The 25,887-nt window shown below is 43.1% G+C and overlaps 1 protein-coding gene and 1 long non-coding RNA gene across 2 annotated transcripts in view; one reads left to right on the top strand and one right to left on the bottom strand.

Moving 5' to 3' along the window:
• The window catches only part of LOC126544060 (uncharacterized), a 34,200-nt gene extending 11,661 nt beyond the window's left edge, over nucleotides 1-22,539 (bottom strand). The window contains exons 1-3 of the mRNA XM_050191264.3: nucleotides 22,243-22,539; nucleotides 21,148-21,289; nucleotides 17,996-18,148 (exon numbers count right to left, since the gene is read on the bottom strand). Coding sequence (XP_050047221.2) covers nucleotides 17,996-18,148; nucleotides 21,148-21,289; nucleotides 22,243-22,310 — 363 coding nt within the window. The 5' untranslated portion in view covers nucleotides 22,311-22,539. The remainder of the gene's footprint in view (nucleotides 1-17,995; nucleotides 18,149-21,147; nucleotides 21,290-22,242) is intronic.
• LOC129380509 (uncharacterized) lies at nucleotides 2,839-7,503 on the top strand. The gene is made up of 2 exons (XR_008608610.2): nucleotides 2,839-3,051; nucleotides 7,029-7,503. It is a non-coding gene; the product is annotated as an uncharacterized lncRNA (long non-coding RNA).
• Nucleotides 22,540-25,887: the final 3,348 nt, after the last annotated feature.

Genomic DNA, 25,887 nt, shown 5'->3' with positions numbered 1-25,887 from the left:
AATATTGATACCTCGAGATGAGTCTCCAGAAATGAAACACGGCCAACGCGACATAAACACACGCAAACACTCGAGTATTCTTTTCATACCGATTGCTTTAAGAATTCATTCTTTCCTTTAGCGATAAGAGAATGGAATAAACTGAGTGAATCCATTAGTAACAGTTCCTCATTAGATACATTTGCTAATTCACTGGAAAAACATCTCGCCTTACAGCTCTGATTTACATACTCCGGTTTGTTACCGATCTTCATAGCCTAACAATTTAACCTACGAGTGTTCTTTTTGTATAATGCATTATACGCATGACTGTATCCTGTTTGTGATGTTCATTAGGTGTTTTTTATCACATGTTTTCCAGGTGGTTTCTTTTGTCTTTCTTGTTTGGTTTCTTATTCTCTGATTCTTTTTCATTATAGTATATTGTACCCAAATATTGCATTTGTGATGAAGTACCTAGATAATTCTTTTGTTTAGTGAAGCCAAAACCTCTGCAATAACACACTCGTGATTATATAATGTATTTATATTCTTTGTTCGCAAATACTACCATATGTACTTGCCCTTCCTGTTATAACCCCATGAGGGATTGACAGTATGTCAAATAAATAAATAATCTGCACATCAGTATAAAATCCATGGCAGTGATCTCAAGAATGATCTGAAGGGTGAAACCAGGCTAGAAATAAACTTACAAGTTTTAATGCAGTACCGTCAAGGTCTACTTGACTACGATTAAGGCTCAGAGATTGATTACCGCATTTTCCGGTGTGTAAGCCACACCTTTATATAAGATGCACATCTTACTTTCCATGATGTTCGAAGAAAGAATTGGTACATTTGATGCCCCTTTGTATAAGACGCACCTATTCTAACTCGGTCAGTATAGTGAAACGTGAGTACACACTTGTACACTCATTACGGAATGTCCTACTCACCCATTTCAAGGCACGAAAATTTCTAAAACAAAATTTCTACGAGCTAATTCTAGCAGAATAAAACTTCAACCAATGTTCCTCTTAGGTGCAGGAAACAGACTTTTATTGCATTTAACTTGAAGCCATCAAAGGCAGCATCACTGCACTACTGTCGCCAACCTATGAACAACTTTTAAGCAATGCTGTAAGCATCTTAAAGCACTTCGTTGGAGCTGCATCTACAGTGTGGCATGCTCGGGACAAACGCATGAACAACGATCATATCACGCCTGAACTCACGCATACAAAAGCAAAATGGCGACCATAAGCCCGTAGCACTGTGAATAATGCTACACTGCCGAGACTTCCGAGACTTCTCACACGGGCGACTGATGATGATAACCAAGAGGTGCTTTCTTTAACAGGTAGATGTCGAGCGTCACAACGTACAATGATTACTGTGTCAGTAGCTAAACTATAACAGTAAAACAGAACACGTGATCCCCAATCACAAAGGTACCTATTATATCATGAAGGCCACGATGGCGGCCTTTACTGCAGCTGCCGTGCTGCCTATACTGTCCTTACATCTGTTGCCACGGTCACTTCAGTGTTAAAACAAGATTCAATTTCGTTCAGAATACTGCCATGCATGGTGGCAAAAAAAGATGTACTTATTGGTCACACCAGCACATTGTTTTCTGCATATCTAAAACACACTAACAATTTTTTTAATGCGTCTTATACAGTTGATTACCATTAATTCAACCCTGAAGGGACCAAAGAAATTGACTAAACTAAAGAAGATGGAGAAAAAGACATATAGGTGCCGGGGCCGGGTCTTTCGGTCAAAATAGAATTAACTGGAAAAAAAAAACTAATTAACCGGAGTCGCAACAATGTAAGTCAACCATGCATAGAAAAATATGGTATTTGCTTGTCCTCGAAGGTGAGAGAAGAACTGCTGCTTGAGCAAAGGCAGAGGTAAACACTAAATTTCTGACAGTGGACACATGTCCACATGTGCAGGTTTAGTTTTCAGTACTTAGTACTGGGAAAATGAGCAAATCTTGGTCATCACTTTCACCACGTGTAGCAGAAGTTTGTCAAATTACCACGCCACCTTCACTCTTTCCTTACCAACCCATAGGAATTATATCAATTTGATTAACAGTTTAATGATGAATAGTTAAACATTACCATCTCAACTTCTCCATTAGCCATGTCAGGCACCATATGAAATGAAGACTGCACTTTTGGAGAGATTTCACAATTTTTAGCATGTTGGGTAGTCCAAAAAGTAAAACTTCGACAGGAAGTATTGTCGAAACTTGTGTACAGTGCTCTTTGCACTTCCCAAATCAAACAATGTAATCATTTGAGTCAGTTACATAATCTTTCAATGAAAGCAGCAGTAAAGACACCAAAGCTTCTGTCGGGTTGTCTAAAAATTAAATTATGGGGTTTTATGTGCCAGAACCACTATCTGATTATGAGGCACGCTGTAGTGGGGGACTCCTGAAACTTTGATCAACTGAGGTTCTTTAATGTGCACCTAAGTCTAAGTGCAAAGCTGTTTTTGCATTTCACCCCCATCGAAATGCAGCCGCCATGGCCAAGATTCGATCCTGCAACCTCGTGCTTAGCATCCCAACACCATAGCCACTAAGCAACCATGGCGGGTTTGGATTGTCTAATTTTCTGCTCGAGCATCTATGCCGTTTTAAAGGGGCCGTGAAACACTGTTCTAATTAATCATAGAATGGCCGTACATTAACAGATGACTAATCTCCTGCGGTAAAATCTTTTCAAACCTTTCAAGTTAAGAGGAGTCTGCCATACTCATCGCACCAATGCCCAGCTTTCTCTCTTATTTCATCTCTGCTAGTGCACTGGAAGCTACACAGGGGGCATAGGATGGCATTAGGGCAAGGCTGCCCAAAAGTTTTTATTTATTTACTTTTTCTCTCTACAGCGCTACTTCCAGTTCAGGCATGTGCAGCCCTCTCTTGACACGAGACGGGCACTCAGGTACCTGGAGCTATGTCACTTACAGAGACCAGCCAGTGCATGCGGTTATCCGATTGTCTCGCCAACAAGAGGACTCATCGCAGCACCCCCCACGATGGCCGCGGTATCTATGCTACACAGCACGTCGGTGCGATCTGCACTTAGTAGATGCAGCTAAATGCAACTGGCATGTGTACACAACTGCAAAAAATGAAACTTTCTTGTCTTTTTGACATAGCAGACACATATTTTTCATTTACTGAAGGGGGAATGTGGGGCTTAAATCAAAATTTTTGTCAGAAATACGCGTTTTCTAATTTTTTGTCTTTTGGATTTCCAAACAAAGAAGAAAATTAGCTTTTTAACCTGGTAGTTGCATGTGTTTTGGCATGTTTTGAGATCTTTTAATGGATTTTTCTCGGTTTGAATTTTACGGGCAATTTGCAGTTTTACACCCATGACACGCAGGCACTGAAAATGACATTAATTTGCTAATATCTTAAATTTTTATGTGATTCATGGGGTGCCACACGGACATGCTTAATGGCATTAAAGCTTAATGCCACTCAAGGTGTAGTGCATACTCATAACTCACTTGGCCATCAAATGCGTACTCTCATTCGCAATGTCTCCACATTCGGACAATACTAAACGATTTTGTAGCGAAAAACAATTATGATATTCTTCACATTCTTTTAAAAAGCACTCTTTTTCCCAATGTAGTGCATTCTCACAACCATCACAACTCACTTGGTTATCGAATGCATCGAAAGTTTTGGCTTCAGTTTGCGGAAGGGTTCAAAAATGACATTTCTGAAGCAAACTACATAAACTACGTCTATTAATATTTTCATGCCATTTCTTAAATGTTTGCTGCCTAAGAAATTCTTTAAAAATTGTATTACGATTGGAAAGCAGCCTTAACCGTTTCACTGCAGCTATCACAATTGCGATGTTTAATGTCATTAACCCTTTCAGGGTCAATGACGTAAATACACGGCGCTGCAAACAAGTCCAAAATGGTCGATGCCGTACATTTACGGTGCTGTCTGTACGCTTAAAAATCACGCCAATTTCCTAACTTTTTCTTTCTTGGCATGTGCTGCCACTATGTGGGAATACATGCAATTTTTTTCTCACGCCTCCCTCTCTCGGTTTTCGTTGCATGGTTTGTTTTAGAGCTAGTTTGCTCCGGTGCATCTATATACTACTGCTCGCACATTGGCGCCCGCACGGGCAGGCAGCGGTTTGGGTTTTGTTCCGCGGGCAGCTTCGGCTTCCTGCGCTCTCAAAACTGATGGCTATCTCGTTACTATTCGCTCAAAGGGCGGCCACCTGTTTCTCGCTCATTTAGTGCTCCCAAGGGCGAGCATAGAAAGGATGCCGCCGTGCATGCGTTTCCTTTTCCTTTCTTTTTTCTTGGAGACTTCTGAAAACTAATCGCCTCTGGTTGGCGATAAGGTGAAGATTAGCGGAAGTTTGTCGCACGTTTTGCTTTTTTGACGGGCACACAACCATAGTTTTCTTGAGTGCGCTCACCTACGCAGTTCGATTATGCTACGAACGTAAATATTAGTGTAAGAGCAGGAACATTTGACTTGCGAAATATTTTTGTTTGCGCATCTTTTAAGCTTTCAACTATGTGTATAACAATGCATCAAATTTTTAATTCTTATAAATTTATTTCCTTTTTTTATTGTTGTTACTCATGAGTAAACAGTACATATATACCAACGCAAAACATTCTTTTCTCACTTTACGGTCACCCTAGAAAAATTATGGTAAATTTCTTTCGAAATAGGTTTCTCAGAAGAATTGGAATCTGCAATAAAAAAAATCAACCCTGGGCAGTTGCATATGGCGAAAAAAATCGACCCTGAAAAGGTTAAGTATGCACGTGTAGCAGTGACCGAAATATAATGGAATTAAGAAACTTAAGGCCTCACATTTTTAATGGCATTAACCTTGTCCATGTGGCAAGGGTATTAGTTTCAAAACTGCAAAGGCAAAAACTATAAGATTGTCACTAGGCTGAAAGTTTGTGAGGAATAAGACTAGGGAAATCTTGAATTTCTAAATTGCCTCTATAAAAAAATTCACCGACAATCATGATACTCCCTCAATCGAAATTTGAGCGCAGCTCTATGATGCTTTCATTTCACTATATATTGGCTGGCACGGACAATCTGTCACGTGCCGCATGTTGCAAATGGAGTGAAGTGTGGCACGACTGCCTCGCTAATCAGGAAATCGTGAGAAGCACTGCATGGGTGACGCGTGGGCACGATTCACAGCAGCCGCTGCAGACAGACCTCCACTCATGCGGCGCTTTGCTTCCATGTATGGTATTGGTGGTGCCATCAGTGAACAGCCGACGCACTCTACTCTGGCACCACCTCGTAGACCTCGTCACAATAGAGCCCATCTTGCATGACAATACGCTATTCTTCTCCCACTTTCGCCATACCCTCCACCTCCACTTTCAGCCTCATGGTTCTGCTGTACCCTCCTCCTCCCCTCTCCTCCTCACGCTCTCCTCACTATCGCAGCCTTTCATCCCCTGCTGCGCTTTGCATTCGCTCTTTCACCCTTTGCTGTACTCATTCGCTCGGTCACAAGGGATGCCGACACTCGCCACAGGAACGGGCGCCTAAAAGCTGTGCTCTAAAAAAAAAAGTACAATTTCTTAATCACTGTAACAACAACAAAAAGAAACGTGGTTTTGAAGTGACACGGTTTCTACAGAAGGCATAAAATTGCAAGTGGCTAGTTCTATCCTACACTATATGGCGTCCAAAATATAGTTATTCAAAAAAATTTTATCGAAGTTTTTAATTTTTAAAATAGTAGTTTTTCTAAGGTGACACTTCTTTGGTCAATGGGACATGAAAAGCTCTTTTTTGTATTTGTGCTAAGATAATAAAATTTTCTACTTGTTCTAACAAGAAGACAAAGCCTCATGTCGAATTTCATTAAAATTGGCATGTCAGCACCAAAGTTGACCTTTCAGCTCCGCATCCCTCCTTTACTCAAAATTAGCAATTACAGTATTACTGAGAATGTTGTCGTGATCACAAAGTCGGCCAAGAACTGCTGGTGGTCCTGGCTGCTTGCAACGTAGCTACATGACATTGCAAAGAAAAGACAAAGCGGTTTTTTGTTGTTTTTGACACGAGACTGTAAGTTCCCTCATGCCTGCAGTGCAATAAATTTGGCTCACATGTTCCCAGTAGCCTCGTCTACAGAACAGGAACATTTTCGTATTATGCTGAAAAAGTATTTCAGGGCCCAGTGCCATAGACGAGTCTTACTTGGTTACAACTTTTTTTTTTTTTAATGTCAAGGCTGAGTTTGTCTCGTCGAGTTTTACTCTGTTCATCCAGCAGAAATATTAAATATGGTGGCTGCCAGTTGGATGTTCCTGCCCCCTCAGGCGTGTGTGTCTTCTCTTGTCCCGTCTTTGAATCGCGCTACCATACTCCCCCTGAAATTTCCAGTCACCGTACATGGTTCTTGTTATTTCGTATTTTCATAATCAAATTGCAATTTTACAACCCCCACGTCTATATATTTAAAATCTATAAAAAAATTGCTATCCAGATGAGCAATTAAAAAATTTCATTTCCTGAACACTTTTTAGAGTTTTTTTTCCACCACTTTTCTAGGGTTAACGATGTCTCAAACATTGCCACATGCTCACAAGTGTGCATTGTTTGGACGATTGTGTTCAACTAATATCAAGTGCAATTTAAATTTGGCTTTTATAGTGGGTAGCTTTTATTCATTGGCATTTCGACAGCATAAGTGCAACTATTATGAGAAATTCTCATCGTGTGGAGTTTTCACTCAAACAAGAGTACACAGACAATTTCAGATCAACAAGGCAGCAGGGAATTTATAGTCTCGTGTATAAAACAACGAAAAAAATGCTTTCTCTTTTCTTTGCAATGTCGTGTGGCTACATTGCACGCAGCCAAGCCCACCAATAGTTACTGGCTGATTTTGTGATCGCGACAACATTATCAGTAATAATCAGTTAGTGGGCTCAGTGGTGCTACAGGAATGGATCGCCCTAACTGCCTTCGCTTCTTCCTCACACAGTTCACCACACTTTCCTGGCCCCGGCTGCTCGCTGTTCTCAGGGTGCTGTCCGCATGCACTTCATCAGCAGCCAACCCGTTGCTGGTGATTACCCCCTACGCATGCTCTAACCAACGCGGACCATCCACTGCAATGTCACGCTTCAACGGCCGTGGATTCCCTGCTTCCGCCACAGTATCTTCATCGCCCGTGGCCAACTTCATCGCTACCTGGGACAATTGCCGCGCCCTCCCCTAGGTTAGACTATGCCCTCCCCTAGATTAGACTATATAAAGTCTGACCAAACCATCGCAGTGCTTAGTAGGCTCGGTGGTACTACAGGAATGGATCACCCTAACTCTGGTGATTTTTCTACGTCCACTAATCTTAATGAAATTTTGAATATACGTTCTCATTTGCATTCTGATTATCGATGCCAAACGATATGGCTGCAAATCACTTAGTTTTCCTGAAAATGAATTTTAAACATCGGTTGCGTTCCTGACTCATGACTTTTTACTGGCCACTCTGTGCTTGTGACGTCAGAGACTACACCGCCACTGTCGCTAAAATCATCGCTGAAATCGCCGCTGTCTTGTTCGGAAAATTTGAAGAAGCTCCCTGTGGCGTCGGGAGATATCATCAGCTTCGCTTCTTTGGTGTGAGCGCCACGTGTACTGCGTGTTCAGCACATGTTCTGCGCATTTGCCTTATAGTAGTGTAGGGTCTGACGTCATTGACTCATTGTGACGTCACATGAAGCAGCTACCTGTTCTGGTTTCGGTATCCATTTGTTGGTTATTTAAAATTGTTGATGAATTTATAAGCAAATTGAACCACCTTACCAGTGACATGACTGCCAATGCCATTTAAAAATGACGACATCCTAATATGGTTAAAAAAACTCCAGAGTTGCCCTTTAAATCAACCGGTTACGCACTGAGTGAAGACTTCTCCCCTAACACCCAACTCGCCTGTAAACGGCTTATTGAATTCACGAAAGCTAGCCACATTTCTTACAAGCTCCGTCACAATAGACTAGTTTCTAGTAGCAAAACTTACATCTTTGATCACACAGCTGATAAAGTACTTGAGCGTAAATCATGGCAGCTATGAACCCACCTAAGCCACAATGTCAAGCCCAGACACGATCGCCTATGACTTCTTTACACCACCATTCGCAGTATAATGCCCAAACGAGATTCCCTATACAGTAGAACCCCGCTGTTACGTTCCTCACTGCTGCATTTTCCCGGCTACTACGTCGTTTTCATCCGGTCCCGGCATAGCTTCCATAGGACCCAATGTATAAGGAACCCCGCTGTTACGTAGTAGCTGTGAAAACGTTCCCGCATGATGCGTCGCAACCCGAACCCTCCTGGGCTAAAGTAGGCAACGCACTCCAACCGCCATTTTGGCTTTTGACGAGTTTTGACCGGGCTTGGCTATGGAACTGGCTGCAAAAAGCCGCGCGCCAGTTCGAGAGAAAAATGAAAAATGCTCTCACTATCATCACTGTGATTACGGTCACCGCATGGTTTGTTGGACGGGTCGACTCACGGAGGAAGGAAACTCGGGAGTGGCCCTGACGTCACTCTTTGTGAAGCTATAGCTAAAGGGAAGCCGGAAGTTGGCGTTGCTCATGGCGTTGCTGCGCCTATCGGGCCAGCTGTCCCCTCTTGTTTACATGTCTCGCGAAACCACGCCGCACTGCGCGCAACCGGGCTGCTCGGACGCGCACGCTCCGCAGCAATACTAAACAATCGTTAGCACGTTAGCATGATTGCACCAAAGAGGGCAACATTTCCCGCGGATATTCCTTCGTCCATTGCCATTGTCGTGGCGCGGTGACGACGAGGAGCACGAGCCGCATGATGCCGGGGAGTTTCCAAATCCTAGCTTTGGAGAAGCCGTCGCGGCTCTGGACCTCCTCCGCAGGTACGTCGCACCTCACAGCGACGCTGACAGCAATGCGGCCTTCCAGGCTATTGAAGAACGTGTGGTGATTTCTAGCGAGCGAAAGAAACGGCAAGCCACCATTCTAGACTTTTTTGTGGAAATAAATAGTCTATAGTTGAAGCTGCACTTTTTTCATTCATTTTCGGAGCTTTCCTCACTGTTGCGTTTTCCCGGCTGTTAAGTTTTTTTTCCCTCGGTCCGGTGAAAAACGCATGAACGGGGTTCCACTGTATAGTCTTATCAGCTCATCGTCCAGTACCATCGTTCTGCTAACCGAAACGTGGCTGAATTCCTCGATCTTAGATTCCAAAATCATGCCCAAGCTAACTGATTTTGATATATTCCGGAAAGACAGACCTGACGGCTGCCCTGGTGGCGGTGTTCTCATCACTGCCAAGTGTTTTTTAAACTGTTCAGTTGTGAACGTAGTAACCTCGTTGGAAATGATTTGGGTGTGCTGTCAAGCTTCGTACCCCCCGTTCTTATTGGTATATGCTATTGACCGCCTGATATGGACAGTTCCTTCATACCTCTATTTCATGACAAGCTCGGTTCACTAATCTCATCTCACCCTAGCACGCCCATTTTGCTTTCTGGCAACTTCAACTTTCCGTCTCTAGATTAGAGTGATATGGCCAACACCCCAACAAAAAGTTATGCTTGTAGTGACTTCTTGAACACTTGTCTAATCTTTGGCCTGACTCAAATTATCTCTGAGCCCACCCGCACGACTGACCATTCATCTAATATTCTTGATCTTATTTTGACTACTCACCCTGAAGATTTTGGCGCTCCTTCGTACATTACGGGCCTCAGTGACCACGGTGTAGTCCATACTACTTTCTCTACCAATATTACCAGAAGTCCAATGTCTAAAAAAATACTAACGCTATACGACAAAGGAGACTACACTAGCATGAATCGCAATCTCTTTGTGTTCTATAACAATTTCACCTCTACCTACGACCTACGTTCAACTGAGTCAAACTGGTCCCTCTTCAAATCAGAGTTGTTGCGCTTAATAGAACTTTACATCCCCACCATCAGAATAACAGAGCGAATGCATTCTCCGTGGTTTAATATCACACTAAAATGTTTAAAGGACAAGAAAAAGCGCCTTTATCGTTCCGCCAAGCTGCCTAACACTGAATGCATGTGGCAGAAATATCACACTATTGCCAAAAAATACTCCACTATGACTGCCTAAGCTAAACGCCAGTTCTAATCTACTACCCTCCCCGAAATGTTACAAACCAACCCAAAGCGCTTCTGGAAAACTATTATCCCCAATGTAAACACTACTGTTTCACTCTGTGACAGCACTGGCTTGCTGGTAGACGTATCTAACGTACCTCCAACACTGAACCACGCATTCTGTTCAGTTTTTACTAACGAAACAACTCACAATGTTCCCAATCTCCCGCCATTGCCGCGTCCACCAATGGACACCATCACCTTCAACCCGCACAGTATTGTCAATATAATCGATTCACTAAAGTGTTCATCTTCCTGTGGTATCGATGGAATTAATTCCAAAGTTTAAAAAAAATACTAAACATGTTTGCAGTCTTATTCTTTCCATCATTTTTTAGCAATCCATTGATACTGGTTCCGTTCCACATGACTGGCAAATTGGTCATCTCAGTTTTCAAGAAAGGTGACCAATCATCCCCAAGTAACTACACACCCACTTCGCTAACTAGTGTATGCTCTAAGATCATAGAACATGTAATTTACTCCAGTGTTGCGACATTTCTAGCATCCGTCAACTACTTTCATCCCAACCAGCATGGATTCCGGAAAGGCCACTCATGTGAAACCCAATTAGCTTTGTTCGTGCATGACATTCAATCTTGACCGCAATATCCTAACCGATGCACTGTTCCTAGACTACGAGAAAGCATTCGACAAAGTACCCCATTCCCACCTTTTACTCAAACTGCCTCTTTTAGACCTTCAGTCGCATGTCTTTAACTTGATTCGAAACTTCTTAACTGGCCACATGCAATTTGTTTCTGTTAATGGCTTCTCGTCTCCTTAATCGCATGTTCTTTCAGGAGTACACCAAGGCACAGTTTTTGGCCCTTTGCTCTTTCTAATATATGTTAATGACCTGCCTTCCATAGTAACATCTACTATACGCCTTTTCGCTGATGATTGCGTAATCTACCGCCCTATAACTAACACTGATGGTTCTTCTGTCCTCCAAAATGACCTGAATAACATACAGAAATGGTGCGCTACTTGGCTAATACCCCTGAATACTGCAATGACTGTACTAATTTCTTTTCACTGCCACCGAAATTATGCTCTACCTACTTATAAAATCAAGGATACCACCACTATTTCCACTAGCTCCGTTAAATACCTTGGCGTTTACATCACTAGTGGTTTATCAAGGTCTTACCACATTAACCCCATAATAAATTCATCTAAATTAAACAATTGGGTACCTTTGCCGTAACCTGTGCATGGCACCTTTTTCCTTAAAATTAGTAACTTACAAAACACTTGTGCGACCTAAACTTGAATACAGTAGCGCAGTCTTTGATCCACATCAGTCTAACCTTATTACAGCTCTCGAATCAGTTCAAAATCGTGCTACATGTTTCATTCTTTCAAACTACTCACGATACTCTAGTATATCTGCTCTAAAGAATCAGTTACAAGTGCCTTCTCTCGCTTCCCGTTGCCATATTTCACACCTCTGCCTTTATCACAAGTTTTTCCATTGTTTACCCCAAGACAGCCAACTCATCCAACCAGTGCATCAAACACCATGCACAGGCCATCCTAACAGCATCATCCTGCATCGTGCCCGCAGTGCTAAGTTCCAGAAGACATTTTTTGTGCACACAGCCCACGACTGGAATGACCTTGGCTGCAGCCAAGCTTTTATCCCTGATCCCGCTGATTTCAATAATTCCATCGAAGAAGCTACATACTCTTTATAATTCTATGCAACAATCATTGTTATCCGCCATTAATGCGCCCACTTCTCATGAAAGGTCCCGTCTGGGGACCCTTGAGGTTCAAATAAAAAAAAAAAAAAAAACCTCCCATAGAGGCTTGGTTAGCAGTCTGATCTCTTACATATTGAACACCACATTGAACACTGCCAATACAAATATTCGTATTCATTACTCTACACTTCTGTTGCTGTACAATACTGTCGATTACTGTACGGTACTGTACAAATGAAGTAAAAAGTATGCAAACACTCCAGTATCACTTCATAGAGCTAGACTAGGCCAGCTTGCTTACAAAGCAAAGTTGGTTGAGCGTGATAATCATGCTCATCAACTTAGTTTTAACAGATGTTCCCCAACCTGACAAACATTGTTTCAAGAGCCTAAAGGCAGAAAGAAAGCAACCTGGCACTTGCTGCAAAGAGAACAAATGCTCCATGCACAATAGGTGCATACATAATTTCACATTTGCAAAGCCACGGCTTTCCCGCATAACATGAACGTCAGTAGAGATAACATTCACATCGAATCTGCACATCTAATTTTTGGTGTGGTCTAAAATACAGACATTGGAACCAGGAGCAAAGCACATACTCTGTAGAACCTTCTCAAATTTTTTTTTTTTTACTCTTCATACCGTATTTACTCGCATAATGATAGCACCCCTAAATTTTGTCGTCAAAATTCGATTTTGTTTTCTTTCCCGTGTAATGATCACACCCTGAACTTGTCGCAGCGATATGTTGTGTGCCAAGTCTAGCTAACTATGACCGCGCTTACCATGTGTCAAATGCTACTCGAACGACTCTTGAAGACATACCAAGCGGTCTGCACGCAGTCAACATACTTAAGCAGGTGCCCCATTTCATTCCTTTCATCACTTTCCGCACTTCCCTGAAAAAAAAAAAACTACAACCTAACTTGCCTCGGCTGTATTATTTGTCTCTACATGTGGATTGAAAATTACCTAGATGGTCGCACAGTCTTCATGTCCATGAATGATGGCAAAACGAGAAGACACATTGTGGTCCGTGGAGTTCCTCAAGGATGAATGCTCAGCCTGACTCTTTTCAATGTTGCCCTTACTGGCCTTGCGGAAATAATTCCTGATACAGTACGCATCAGTACCTACGCAGACGACATATGTATATGGGCGTCCCCAGTCACGCAACCGCAAATTCGTGCAAGATTGCAGCGAGCTGTTTCTTTAACGTCTCAGTACCTGCAGTGCCAAGGACTGCAACTGGCCCCAGGTAAGTGCGCTGTGATAGCATTCACACGGAAGCTTATGTGTGGGTATCCAATTATGATCAATGGCAATGCCATCCCATATGTGACCCACCACAGATACCTCGGCGTTGTCATTGACCGCGGTGTTTCATGGTCGAAACATGTGGCAATGTTAAAGAAAAAATTAACTGGGCTTGCTCAAGTTTTTCGCTTTCTGGCTGGCATGAAGTGGGGTCCATCTGAGCATTCACTACTCCGGCTGTACCAGGCTCTCTACGTCAGCTACATTCGGTATAGCCGGCCAGTTTTATCAAGTATGAGCCGGTCATGCTTGCGTACGACAGAAAGTGCCCAGGCACAGATGCTGAAAACATGTCTCAGTGTTCCACATTGCACCTCAACCTACGGAACAATTGAGGAGGCTCGCGTCACCCCTTTACCTGTCTATCTACGATGCGAACCTCTTCGAGTATTCCTGCGACTGCTGTGCCGTCATGGAAGCCACCCTTTATCGACACTTCATGACATACGGCCGGACTCCACTGTTTCAAGAGCCATTAAATGCTAAGAATCTGCCATACCATCATACTTTGCCCCTGCTGACCTCCCACGTATGCCTCCATACCTACCGTCGGCCTCAGACATTTAACACTTGAATATATGTCGAAAGAATATGACTCCTCGGTGAATGTGTATACAGACGGATCGGTCTCGTCGTATGCATCTGGCATGGCTTTCGTCGTGCCTGCGCATCAAGTTATTCGACGGTTTCGTCTGTGTAACAAGATGACTACAACATCCACGGAACTAGTGGCAATCGGAGAGGCAGTTCAATATATTTCGCGACAGCCTCCTCAAGTATGGGCAGTCTTCAGTGACGCAAAATCGGCTCGGCAACTACTTAGAGTGGTGTTGAAAGAAAGTGCTTACAGAGTGTTGGCTCTTCAAACTGCCGAGCTGTACGCTTTAGCGCAAGAAAACAGCCACCACATCACATTTCAGTGGATTCCCAGTCACTGTGGTATACACGGCAACAAACTGGCCGATGCCGAAGCGAAGAAGGCACTCGAAGAACCAAATTCACTGCTTGCAATTCCTTTCTCAAGAGCGGATGCCAACTGCCTCCTCTGCAGTGTCATCCGAAAACTGGCAGAAAAACACTGGGACAATCCGGATAATCGCCACAGACGACTCCAGAGATTGGACCCTACCATGAAATTCAGGTATAGATAACACCTCGAAGATACATTACATGTTCGGACGTGTGACCATTTTAAGGAAGGGCAAGACTAGAACGAAAGCGAAATCTTAGAAGCTTTTCACATTGGAAATGAGAAAGAAATTTGTGTCATTGATACGTCTATGTTTAACAAACAAGGAACGTGCTTACCTATTGAGTAGGTAAAATATGATTAATAAAAAATTGACATTCATGCACAGGTCTTGGGAGGAGTAGAAGTTGCGCATGCATCAGCTGTTTTTACGCGGTAATGTATCTTCAAGGTGTTATCTATGCACATGTCTTGGGAGGAGTTGAAGATACGCATGCGTCGGAGGTTATGTGTGGCAATGTAAATTTCAATAAAGTACAGTTGAAAGTCCAGCGTCTGTCCATGTCTAACGCCTTTTCCTTGTGTGCGCGTCCTTTGTGTTTCGCTGGTACCCCCCTTTTATTCAATTTCATCATGCACCAACTGGCCCAAAAGCTTGCGCTAATGTTCAGTGCTTATTGCAAATATACACTGTGAATTCTTTTTCTCTTAAAGCGAAGCTCTCTTTGCCTCTTCTCTCGACTTTCTAGGCGCTGCTGTAATGGTCTTGCTGTGCATGCCATTGGGTTTCTTACAACGCCACCAAATTTGTACGTATGGCACGTAGTATGCTTTCCTATGCAAAAAGAAGTGCAGGTGCTGAGGGGTGGAGGTCGCGTGCTGGGCTGTGACAGTGTAAACATTACAATCGTCTATAGCCTGAAAAGACCACTTGGAGTTGGCATCTCAACAGCGTGCTGGTCACATATGCAGGAGCACCTAAACATGCGCCAGCAAAATGGCTCCAAAGCGTTCCCTTAGCGTCAAAGACACTGAGGCCTGAAAGAAGCGTCGCGCGGAATAGGAGCGTCTTCGCTATGCAGCGAAATGTGGTGCAGACCGTGAATGTATGTATACAATGTATACATACAATTTTATAATAACTAATTGAATTACGTACAGCCCCATAATTCAATTAAAGTTTAACAATTCTGCTATGATGCATGTGCCATGCGAGGCAGTGATAATGCTCAACTTTCGGAGATTATGAACAATGATGCACAACAAGGCCTCAAGCAAACAAGTCTCCCTGTGTGTTCTGTGGACTACGCAGACAAGCAGCAGTGGTGCATGCAAGGTAACCTTTAACATCAACTCGCCACTCTCATATTGGACTAAATGTTTAAGAAATTACATGTGCACCACCAACATCACAGCTAATTATTGTCAATCAAAGCAAACAGCGTACAAAGCTTCACTTACATCAATTCTCACAGTGTGTGAGATCTGCATGTTTTCTTCTTCTTTTGCATTTTTACCTTTCTCATCGGTGAATACCACATGCTTGACATCAAATAGCATCGAACTGCATCGCCGCCTTTCAAATTTAAGGAAATGAATTTCTTTCCAATTGAAATTTGTTTTTTCCGATTGGCCAATCATTCGGAAAATATTGCAGCCCCTTCTGTGAAAGAAAATCTATCGGCTGTACTTATTTGCATAAAAAGTTCATTTTCAATATAATTAAATTTTGATATAACAAAGCAAATTGTCATTTTACGAACTTTGTTACATCAAGGTTTCACTGCCTTTCAGAAGCTCGCAAAGATGCAAAGTAGGTACATCCTCCATGCATTTTTCTGCACCATGCAAGCCCTTGGGCGGCTGAATTCTCCAATTTTGTGCACTGGCAGAATTCCTGCAATGAGTAGTTCATATATGGTAGCTAACAGACACATGGTACTATATGCAAAGTAGCATACTCGGATTAAGACTAACACGAGTCAAATTGATCAGCACGTTAACATTGTAAGACAAACTTTTGTTTAAAGATATGAGAAACCCACCGTCCTGTATGCTGATCAGCACGTTAACATTGTAAGACAAACTTTTGTTTAAAGATATGAGAAACCCACCGTCCTGTATGCTGTCTCCTTCCTGTTCATGTTTTTAACTGCTTAAAGTGCAGGCCAGAAATGGTGATGCAAATGCACATATGCTAATGACAGTAGAAGTGAATACAACTTCATTTATTCTCTGCGAATATATCCTACGACTTGATGTGCATGTGTAATGTCTATATGCAGTTGTGCACTGTCTGTGTGTGGTCGGTTTAAGTCAACAGATAAACCAGTCAATTAGGACCTGTCTTCTAACTTTGTGTGTTCTCACTATTGTCTGCACTATAGACTATTTACAGCACCTTAACCATGGGCGACGCCATATATGGTCATGTGACAGCTCCCATCATTGAGCGCTTTCAGGCATTTGCTCGCTTGTTTACAATGGCCAGGCCAGCCACAAACATTGCTCAGCCAGCTGCCATTTTGGCCACCATGGGGAGCAGTCAATTGGTAGGCAAGACTTTGGCCAAAGCTGCAGAGGCAGTGCAAGTATACTTTTCATCTATCCAATCAGTCTGCACTGCAATCGTATCAAGTGCAAGTGTACTATATGAAGACAACGAATGTGGCTCTATGTTTGCTTTTACCCTTTATATTCAGTCTTTACAGCAGTAGATTTGTAAAACTGTTACGGCCGTGCACCTGTTGTCGTTAACTGTATATGTATGACAACTTCGTTTTGACCTGCTCCGACCACAGTGGTTCGTTACGATCACATCATTCTTGTTGCCAGCACTGATAGAACTTGAAAATGGCTTTCCAATTACTCAGAGTGCAGACTGAAATGTATTAGCGTACGCATGGACAAATGTTGCAAGTGGCTGAGCGATCACTCGTCTGCCCTCCGATTCCCGGCGCATAAAGAAAACTCATGGTGTCTGCCTATTATTCCATGTTTGACTTTGCTGCTATAGAAAGGCAAGTTGCTCAAGTATGTCAGTCACACAGAGTTTAACAGTGGGCTAATTGGTCAAACAAAGGAGAGTTGGAGCGCTGAGATAAAGAAAAGACCAGACTGGAGCAGGTACACTTGCGCTTGGTGTCTGGTGTTTGTGTACTTGCTCCAGTCTGGTCTTATCATTATTCTTGTGCACAAACTCTAGTATGTCAGTATGACGTGCGTATGGAGAATGAGCGCTGACTTGCATGCTTATCAAAGTTTCTTGATAGTTTGTGCCAGCGGTGGTGGCACAAGACATGGTGGCACACCTATGTTGTTGCTGCAGGTGGTATTAGCTTGGCGATCATTGCCGGCAGCTGGCTATCCAGCACCGGCGGTTGGATTAGTTGCGGTTGCCTTGCGGAAAGGCGTGCATGACAAACGATCATAAACACAGGCACTCATTGAGCAGCAAAGATGGATGAAGCTCGTGCAGTCTTTGTCACAGTTCTTGCAGTTCCCAACAGAGCACGTCTTCACTCTGCTCTTCCACATTTTAAATAACTAGTACTAAGTGATAGCCAGCCTCTTAGCGGAACGTTGCTGGAGCGGCATGAGGCAGCTGATGCCTGTTTGCTTCCAATTCAGAAGGTTTTCACTGGTGGTGAGCCTGTGGCGGCCCCTGGTATGTAGACTGCTCACTGTAAAAGGTCTATAACCATCCAAGAAACAGCTCAGAAGCCAGAAAATATTCTCTCACACAGGATGTCATTCTGGCCCCAAATACAGAACTTACATCCATCCTGGTCCATTTCTGTGGGGCACCTGCTTTCATAAAGGGGATCTTATTCCAGTGCTTGTACCGTTCTTTTGTAGGCTTCAACATCTCTTTGGCATACTTCGCAAGAATTCTCAAGCAATCAGAGATCTCCATCAGGCTCATGCCATTCTGTAAAAAATAAATGCGCTTCTGGTTTATATCAACTTGTACAATGCCTATCAACAATCTGGAAATAACTTGCAAACTTATCACGAAATTTTGCGGTCCCTGCCACCTCAAACCAATTCATATAGAGAGAGTTGCTCCACTGTGTATCTGACATGCAAGTCTCAGTACAGCACACAAGCATGCTAACCACTGTGCAATGGTTTTCAGCAAATGTGGTCACAACTGCAAAGCGGCAACTTTTTTAAAGGGATATAAAAGGATTAAAGGCCATTTTTTAAATGAAAACAAATGGTCTTTGAAGAAAGCAGGTGTCCACGTTCACTCTTAAACACGCAGCTGGCATAAAGCAAGCACTTGACTGACCAATTAATTATCAAACTCGGACATTTTGGAAATCCGAAGTTGAAGACGGAATGAGCTGGCCAGAGTGTGTGCAATGTCACATGTCTGTGTTGTGCAATTGGGTCATGCTTCGCTGCAATAATTCCATTGTGAGGGCCTTGCAAGTACATTTTTTCTAAATTTTGCGCTGCAAGCTAGTTCTTTCAGTAATGCAGCGTAATGGTGAAGTAGAGGCACTGTGCAGTGAAGTGCGATACACCAGATGTGACTTTTCACAAGTTATCTAAGTATGAAAGGTTCTAGAAACGCAAGTGGCATCTGTTAACTTCAGTTAGGTCACAATTGAAGCATAACAACAGAAACAGCCAATGCTGACAAATGCACATCCCTCCATTTAAAAGATACTGGGTCAACTAGATTTGCAGGCAGCATAACCGCTCATCCCCAGGCCGAAATTCACTGCATGTGCACTTGAAATGACCCCATTGCGGTCATTTATGCAGTTGTTTAAACATAAAGGCCAACCCACATTCAGAATTGCTACCGTCGTCTTCTGGCATAGAGTCACTCAGTATCATTTGGTGTTGATGCAGAGCCAAGAGGCAAGCAAAAAGTCAAAAGCTGGACATGCAAGAACTTCACAATTATGTTTCTGCCCGCGTCAGCTGGCATGCTATCACTCAACGTTGCTCAGTCTCGACGTGGAGAAAGGCGAAAGCCAGAACACCAAGGACAAAACATGCCAGTTTAATCTAATCCTCTTCATCATCATCAGGACCAAAGTTCCTAAAGTAGTCCAAACAGCATAAATCAGAGCTGTCATTGCTTTATGACTCCAAAGAGCTCCCACAGCTCTCTGTTTCATTGAAAGACATGGCACTGAGGGCCCATAGAAACATGCAGTGCCTATTTCCCTCATCGCACACACAGCTGGGATATGGTGGCAAATGGAAAAACAGGAAATAAAAACAATGCCTGAAGTCAAACAAGTCTCCAAACGCGATAAACACTTTCCAAACTATGCACACTTGGTAGATCTTGCTCAGAAGGGGCTTCTACTCCCAGATGCTTCATTAATAAAGCATTGGCATGAGCAAAAAAATTTACTGAAACATGTTTGTGTGCCAACAGAGAGCAAAACATGCAGCAAATGCACACAGCAGACAGCTTCGAATGTGCTGTCGTGTCACAATGGCCGCCGCTCATCAGAATATCTAGGGCACGTTTTGTACATATGAAACAAAAACTAAATAAAAAGCTTTACAAGACTAAAATAGCCTAAAAAAATCGCAGTTGTGTTTTTCACATGTGCAAGCACGATACACACCACAGTTCATCATGTTTACTCTCATGCTTGGACCTTAACTGGTAAGCAGAATGTACTAAATAAAATAAACAATATCGCCGGACTATTCCCTTAATGCAACAGTGCGACATGAGCTCCTGTTTATAGCAGACACACTTGCTCATTGCATACTGCAAAACCTAGCATTCATGCTCATGATTGGGCACAAATTCCCTATGCTCAGCACAAATGTCCATGCTTGGGAACAAATGCTCTGGCCTTCATGCAAATTAAGGAAGACCAAAATGCAACCAAGTAGCAACAATATTAAATAGTTATAGTATAAGGAAGCCCCAAATGTGATGCCCCTGGTCACAAACCAGAATTGCTGATAAAGCTTCCTATGACACCTATGACATGCCAATAATTTCGCTAACACAAAATGGCAACACAAACACAACCTATTTGAAACATGATTTGCTGTAGTTTAAAATTCACAAAAGCAGTTTTCAAAAGCAAAGCTTCTCACCCACCCTTTTCCTTTTTAATTGTACTTATTTCTCACTTGCGTATTCAATGTCCCTTCTGACATTACATCGAGACAGCTGTGGACTTTCTCAATACCCTATGTGATCCCTTCAGTTCTCAATTACCTACGTGACCAGGTGACCAGTTCCTCACATCACAAGCAGATTAGGGTTGATTTTGCAGAGTTAACACCGAGAGGGTGACATGATCCTGTCGGGTTGGGATGGAACATGATGAAATAAATAAGACACCAACCACATAAGATTTAGTAAGGCTCACGTCTAAGCTCCCACACGGAAGCCTTACTAACAAATGAGAAGATTTGCTTGCAGAATTATTCAGTCATTTATGCTGGTTTTGGGGATTTGTTGAAAATGGAGCAATTCCAATACAAAAAACAGTAATTTAACCCATATTCATGAATTTGTGAATTGTTTCACATACCAAAGTTTTCAGGTAACCTAGACTGATGCATCCACTTCCCATTGGAAAGAACAGGAGGAACCAAAATCTCTCGGAATCATTGCTTAACATAAGCATTACTACAATCTGTAACGACGACTGGTTTTTCACCACTTTTCTTAAGTACCACTAACCAGCCGTCTCCTCAATCATGCATACAAATACACAAATGTATGTCCTTAATTAAACAATCTCTTATTTAAAATAAACCACTTTGGTAAAATGCTATGCTTGTTTTGAGCTATCTCAGGACAATCCATGCCACTCATGAGGGCCTGTTTTGACGGAGCTTTGCAATTGGTGGCCTGAGTTCATCTGGTCACCCTGCCACGCCACAATGCACTAGTACCATGACATGACCCTAGTGAAATACATCACTTACTCGCAGATTTGTGACTATTATTTCTGAAATGTTCAGAAACTCGAACTTTTTGATGAAGTCGCAGTTCATCTGCAACATGACATAAACAGAATGGTCGACAGACTGCAGTGTCAGTGACTCCAAGGCGACACTTTTTGCTGTCCTGAAACAAAAAAAAAAATTATAATAATAATGAGGAAATAGAGCCACCAGTTCAATAATCTGAAGTAAATGTATGTAGTGGCTTGCAAAATCAAAGGTTAACTCAGTCGGAACATAACAGTAACACACATGGAAATACATAAACGCTAGTATTGGTCGTTATTAAAACGGGCGACATGCACAACACACGCAAGTATAATGCATTACACTGCAGACCTAAAGCTCAAAGAAACAAAGGTTGCATACTGAAAGCAGTGCGAACCGAAATACGCCCACCAGTCAAACTAAAGAGTCTTTTGCTCACTGCAGACGCTAAAACTCCGCAGTAACCATCAAGAAAAAATGAGGTGCACAATGACGCACCCAATCACCTTTCGATACCAACACGCCTGTGAATTGTTCGCATTTTGTTCCCACAATACCAGTAACTTGAATATTGGCGTCACAACATAAACTCAACCATACACTGCAGTTCGGCGCTAAGTCTTACAGAATTTGCTTTGAATATGCAGTCGATTCCGGCACCTCTCCAGACATATCCCTTCCCAAATTAATCTGCAAACTAGGCACTAAATAACTTTCTTTTTCTCAGTGATTTCATAAAGTAAGCATACGTAGTAGTCGGTTCAAAGGACGCTGGATGTTACCAAAGCGAACATTCAGCAGAGCTCACATTCTACGACACTGCGATTAACATCTGAGACAACATAGATTACGTAAAACAATACTTGAGGGCTTTCTTCCTGCGCCGAATCAGTAGACTGGCAATAAAACCTTGCAAAATCATCTAAAAAAGACGGAACCCAGTTTAGCCTGCCATATTTTTCGTTGTTTTTTTTTTCTCCCCGAGACAGCCATTTACGAAAAGTAAAACTAACTCTTAAAACATCAGAAAAGCAAAGCTTATTCGATGAATACTGCCAAAAAAAGACAAAGAAACCACCATACACTCACCTGACATCGCCCTTTATGCTGTACCAAAGCTTCAGCGGATCACTCGGAGATATTTTGGGCTCCGACATCGCAACGGATGACCACTGAACCGCCACTATAAAACGGAATTAATAACTCAGACTGAAGGGCAACCGATCAACTGTTAACTACTTTGTTTGCAGCAGTTGTTCACCTACAGCATAAAACAATCAGACCACCGAAAGGTGCCAAAAAATGTAGATCATTTGCATTAAAAGAGGACCGTCTTTACCCATGTGCCACAGTTTATTTGTGCTAGCGCCCTCTGGATTTCGCGCCTTGGGGATCGCGTTCGCGTTTTTGCCGCGATAAATGAGTGGCTTCAGAACGCTATGCTTTCCTCAGGGTAGATACAAGTTCGTCTCTACAACAGTGACACAATACCCTTGACTGGATCTAGTTATAAATGAGTGTTCTTTGTTCTGAAAGGTTTTCGAGGTAAAAGAAATATCGACATTTTGGACGCCGCTGTGGCGTTGCCTTCCCAGGCGAGGGCGTGGTTGCCAGACCTACCAGACCTGTTTTTCTAAGCGGTGGCCCGCGTAAAAGCTCTTCCCCAAAGCCGGCACGCATTTTTCCCTAGACACAAGGCTGGTTCTTCAAAATGACATGTGGCAACTTCACAGGATGCACAGACTGCACTGCATTAAAGAAAGCGTGCTTGCAAGGAAGCGCATATACAAGCTTGCTTCCGGCAACGAGATCGATATGCATAGCGAAAAAAAAGTAGATCGTTTGAAAAATACCGCTTTATTCTTTTGTTTCTATGCTTCCGGGCCGAGCCTCAGAGCTTCTTTTGGGCGATACGCTATTACTTGCCGGTTGGATGCGAGTACGAAATGCAATTACGCCCAAAGAGTGACTGTCTTTGCGCCCGGTCGTTGATGACAGACAAAGTAAAAATTGGGCCGTTAAACACAACAAAATTTTCCTTCGGTTCTATTCATTTCATGTCACCATATTGTGTTACCTTCCGCGCCGACAAGAAGATGTAGTTTAACAAGATCGATGCCGTGTAGTACATGGACAACATCACATTTTCCGTAATGGGGAGGCAACGAGAAAGCACAACAAATTATCAAGGAAACGCGTAGTTTCGAGCGTGTGCTTTCTAATGATGGTGAAAAAATAAGCAACAATATCTGCCTGCGCACTCAGGCAGACGATTGGAAAAACCAAAACGTAAGGAAAGGTTTGTTTTCCGATTTTCTAGGTTAACGCTGGCACAGATCTGGTCAAGGGTCTGGGTATAATTAAGGACGCAGTAAGAAAGTTTTCTAATGTCATAATAGGCCGGTCGGAATGCGACGTTGGTATAACGCCGTGTAGCGATATACGGTCGACTTACTGCAGTCTGAAATAGTTCTGTAACCGTACGTCACCAGCTATTGTGCATGCATATGTATACCAATGCTATTTATATTATAAGGTACATCCATTCTTCCATTCTTTCCCTCAAGTCTAAATATTTTAAGGCAGTTTGTCATATGCGTATCATGGCCACGCACGCTTATATCGCCTTCCGTTTCTCTACCACGGGATGCGCTTTAAAACCACGGCGCTGTAATTTTGCTTCAGAGACTTTCCTTCCCTCCCTTCTTCTCCGCCCTTAAACTGGCTCTCTCAACTACTACACGCAAAGACAAAGCAACAGCGCGCGCATTAGATCCCATAGATGAGATGAATATTTACAATTAGTATTAGGGTTATAATTATATTCGAGTGCTGATTGCTGTGCTATCGTTTGTTACCGAAGCTTTCCCTCAAGTCTAAATATTTTAAGGCAGTTTGTCGTGTGCGTATCATGGCTACGCACGCTTATATCGCATTCCGTTTCTCTACCACGGGTGCGCTTTAAAACCACGGCGCTGCAGTTTTTGCTTTTCTCTTCTTTCTTCTTCTCCGCCCTTAAACTGGCTCTCTTAACTGTACTACACGCAGAGACAAAAAAACAGCGCGCGAATGAGATCCCATAGATGAGATGAATATATATATATATATATATATATATATAGAAAACTATCAGTCATAGCTCTCGTAGTATAGCCCTCTGGGCCGTTTCCTTTTTTTTTCGAAAGTAATCCTATTAGGGTTATTATAATTACACGAAGGTATTTCGCCCTCATCAGCAGCAGTCCTTGGTATAGTTATTCTGGCGGCTAGCTTCCCACGCTATGCGTGCCGCCATCGCACCTGGTTAAGCTTTTCCTAGACGCTAGAGTTATGCTTTGTCCGCGCAACCTTGAGCGATCGGAAAGCGCGTTTCTCCCTCTTGGCCGGCGGAGAAGGGAGGCTTCGTTCCGGCCGCGAAGCTCTCCACATCTCTGTAAGGTGCCTTGTGGATGTCTCGTGCTGAAGATGCCCTCTCGGTGAGCGCATATTTCACCCCTCATCTTTTAAGAGGTTCAATACATACGAGCATTTGTCTAGCAAACCAGATTTTTTTTTTCAAGGGAATTTTCCACGTCTCAGTAATTTCTCTCGTCGTATTCGAGTGCTGATTGCCGTGTTATAGTTTGTTAACGAAGCTTTCCCTCAAGTCTAAATATTTTAATGCAGTTTTCCTAGCCTCTAAAGCCGCTCGAGTTCGCTCTTCTCCTTGAGCGGCCATTTTTCCTAGAAAGTATGCCTTCCAACTACTCAAAAACCGACTATCGCGGACAACATGAGTCTCTTTCCACGTAAGTGTGAGGCTCGGAGGAGGAGCTGTGGCGCTTGAAAGTAGCCTGGGGCCTGACGAACCAACCGACTGAGCTATCTTTCCAGGCAACATCGAAGGGTCACGAGTTCAAATCACCTGTTATGTTCCTATTTTTTTTCCGCCCCTTTTCTTTCTTTTAATGTCTTTTCCTTTATTTTATCACTGTACGGGAACCCTCCTAAAAAAAAAGAAAAGAAAGAAAGATAAATATCTTCAAATATGTATGGCCTCACACTCACATGTGCAGGTCATAAATACCAGGTTCTCTAGCCGAGTGCCATCCATGCGGTATAACCGAGCTCAGATTGGTCCACCTTGACTGACCAAGTAGGGCACCACTGTAGGTTAAATGAGGCGTACAACTCCTGCGGGACCCGCCGTGGTTGCTCAGTGGTTATGGTGTTAGACTGCTGAGCACGAGGTCGCGGGATCGGACCCCGACCACGGCGGCCGCATTTCGATGGGGGCGAAATGCGAAAACACCCGTGTACTTAGAATTAGGTGCACGTTAAAGAACCCCAGGTGGTCGAAATTTTCGGAGTCCTCCACTACGGCGTGCATAATCAGAAAGTGGTTTTGTCACGTAAAACCCCATAAATTAATTTTTAATTTAACTCCTACGGGGACGGTAGAGTATCCGTCTCCAGTGCAAGAGGACCGTGATTCAAATCCCGGTGCCGCGCTATTCTCCACCGGAAAATACAAAAAAAAACCGTGTGTTGAGAAAATTGCACAAACAGGCCTGGAGTGCGGCCTGATCCCGGTGACCAGAACCGGTAACGCACTCTCTCACCAGAGCAGGATTGGCCACCCTGGTGCAGTACTTGGCCACAACCTCCTATATGAATACAACAATCGAACCCCGGCCCTCAGTCCCCAGCAGCCGCGAAGCAACTGACCACGGCGGCGGTCAGATCTGTGACGCT

Source organism: Dermacentor andersoni, chromosome 1 (assembly GCF_023375885.2).
Source record: "Dermacentor andersoni chromosome 1, qqDerAnde1_hic_scaffold, whole genome shotgun sequence".
In the NCBI taxonomy this organism is placed as follows: Eukaryota; Metazoa; Arthropoda; class Arachnida; order Ixodida; family Ixodidae; genus Dermacentor; species Dermacentor andersoni.
Note: the sequence above shows the minus strand (reverse complement) of the source record. Positions and strands in the feature narration are given on the sequence as shown.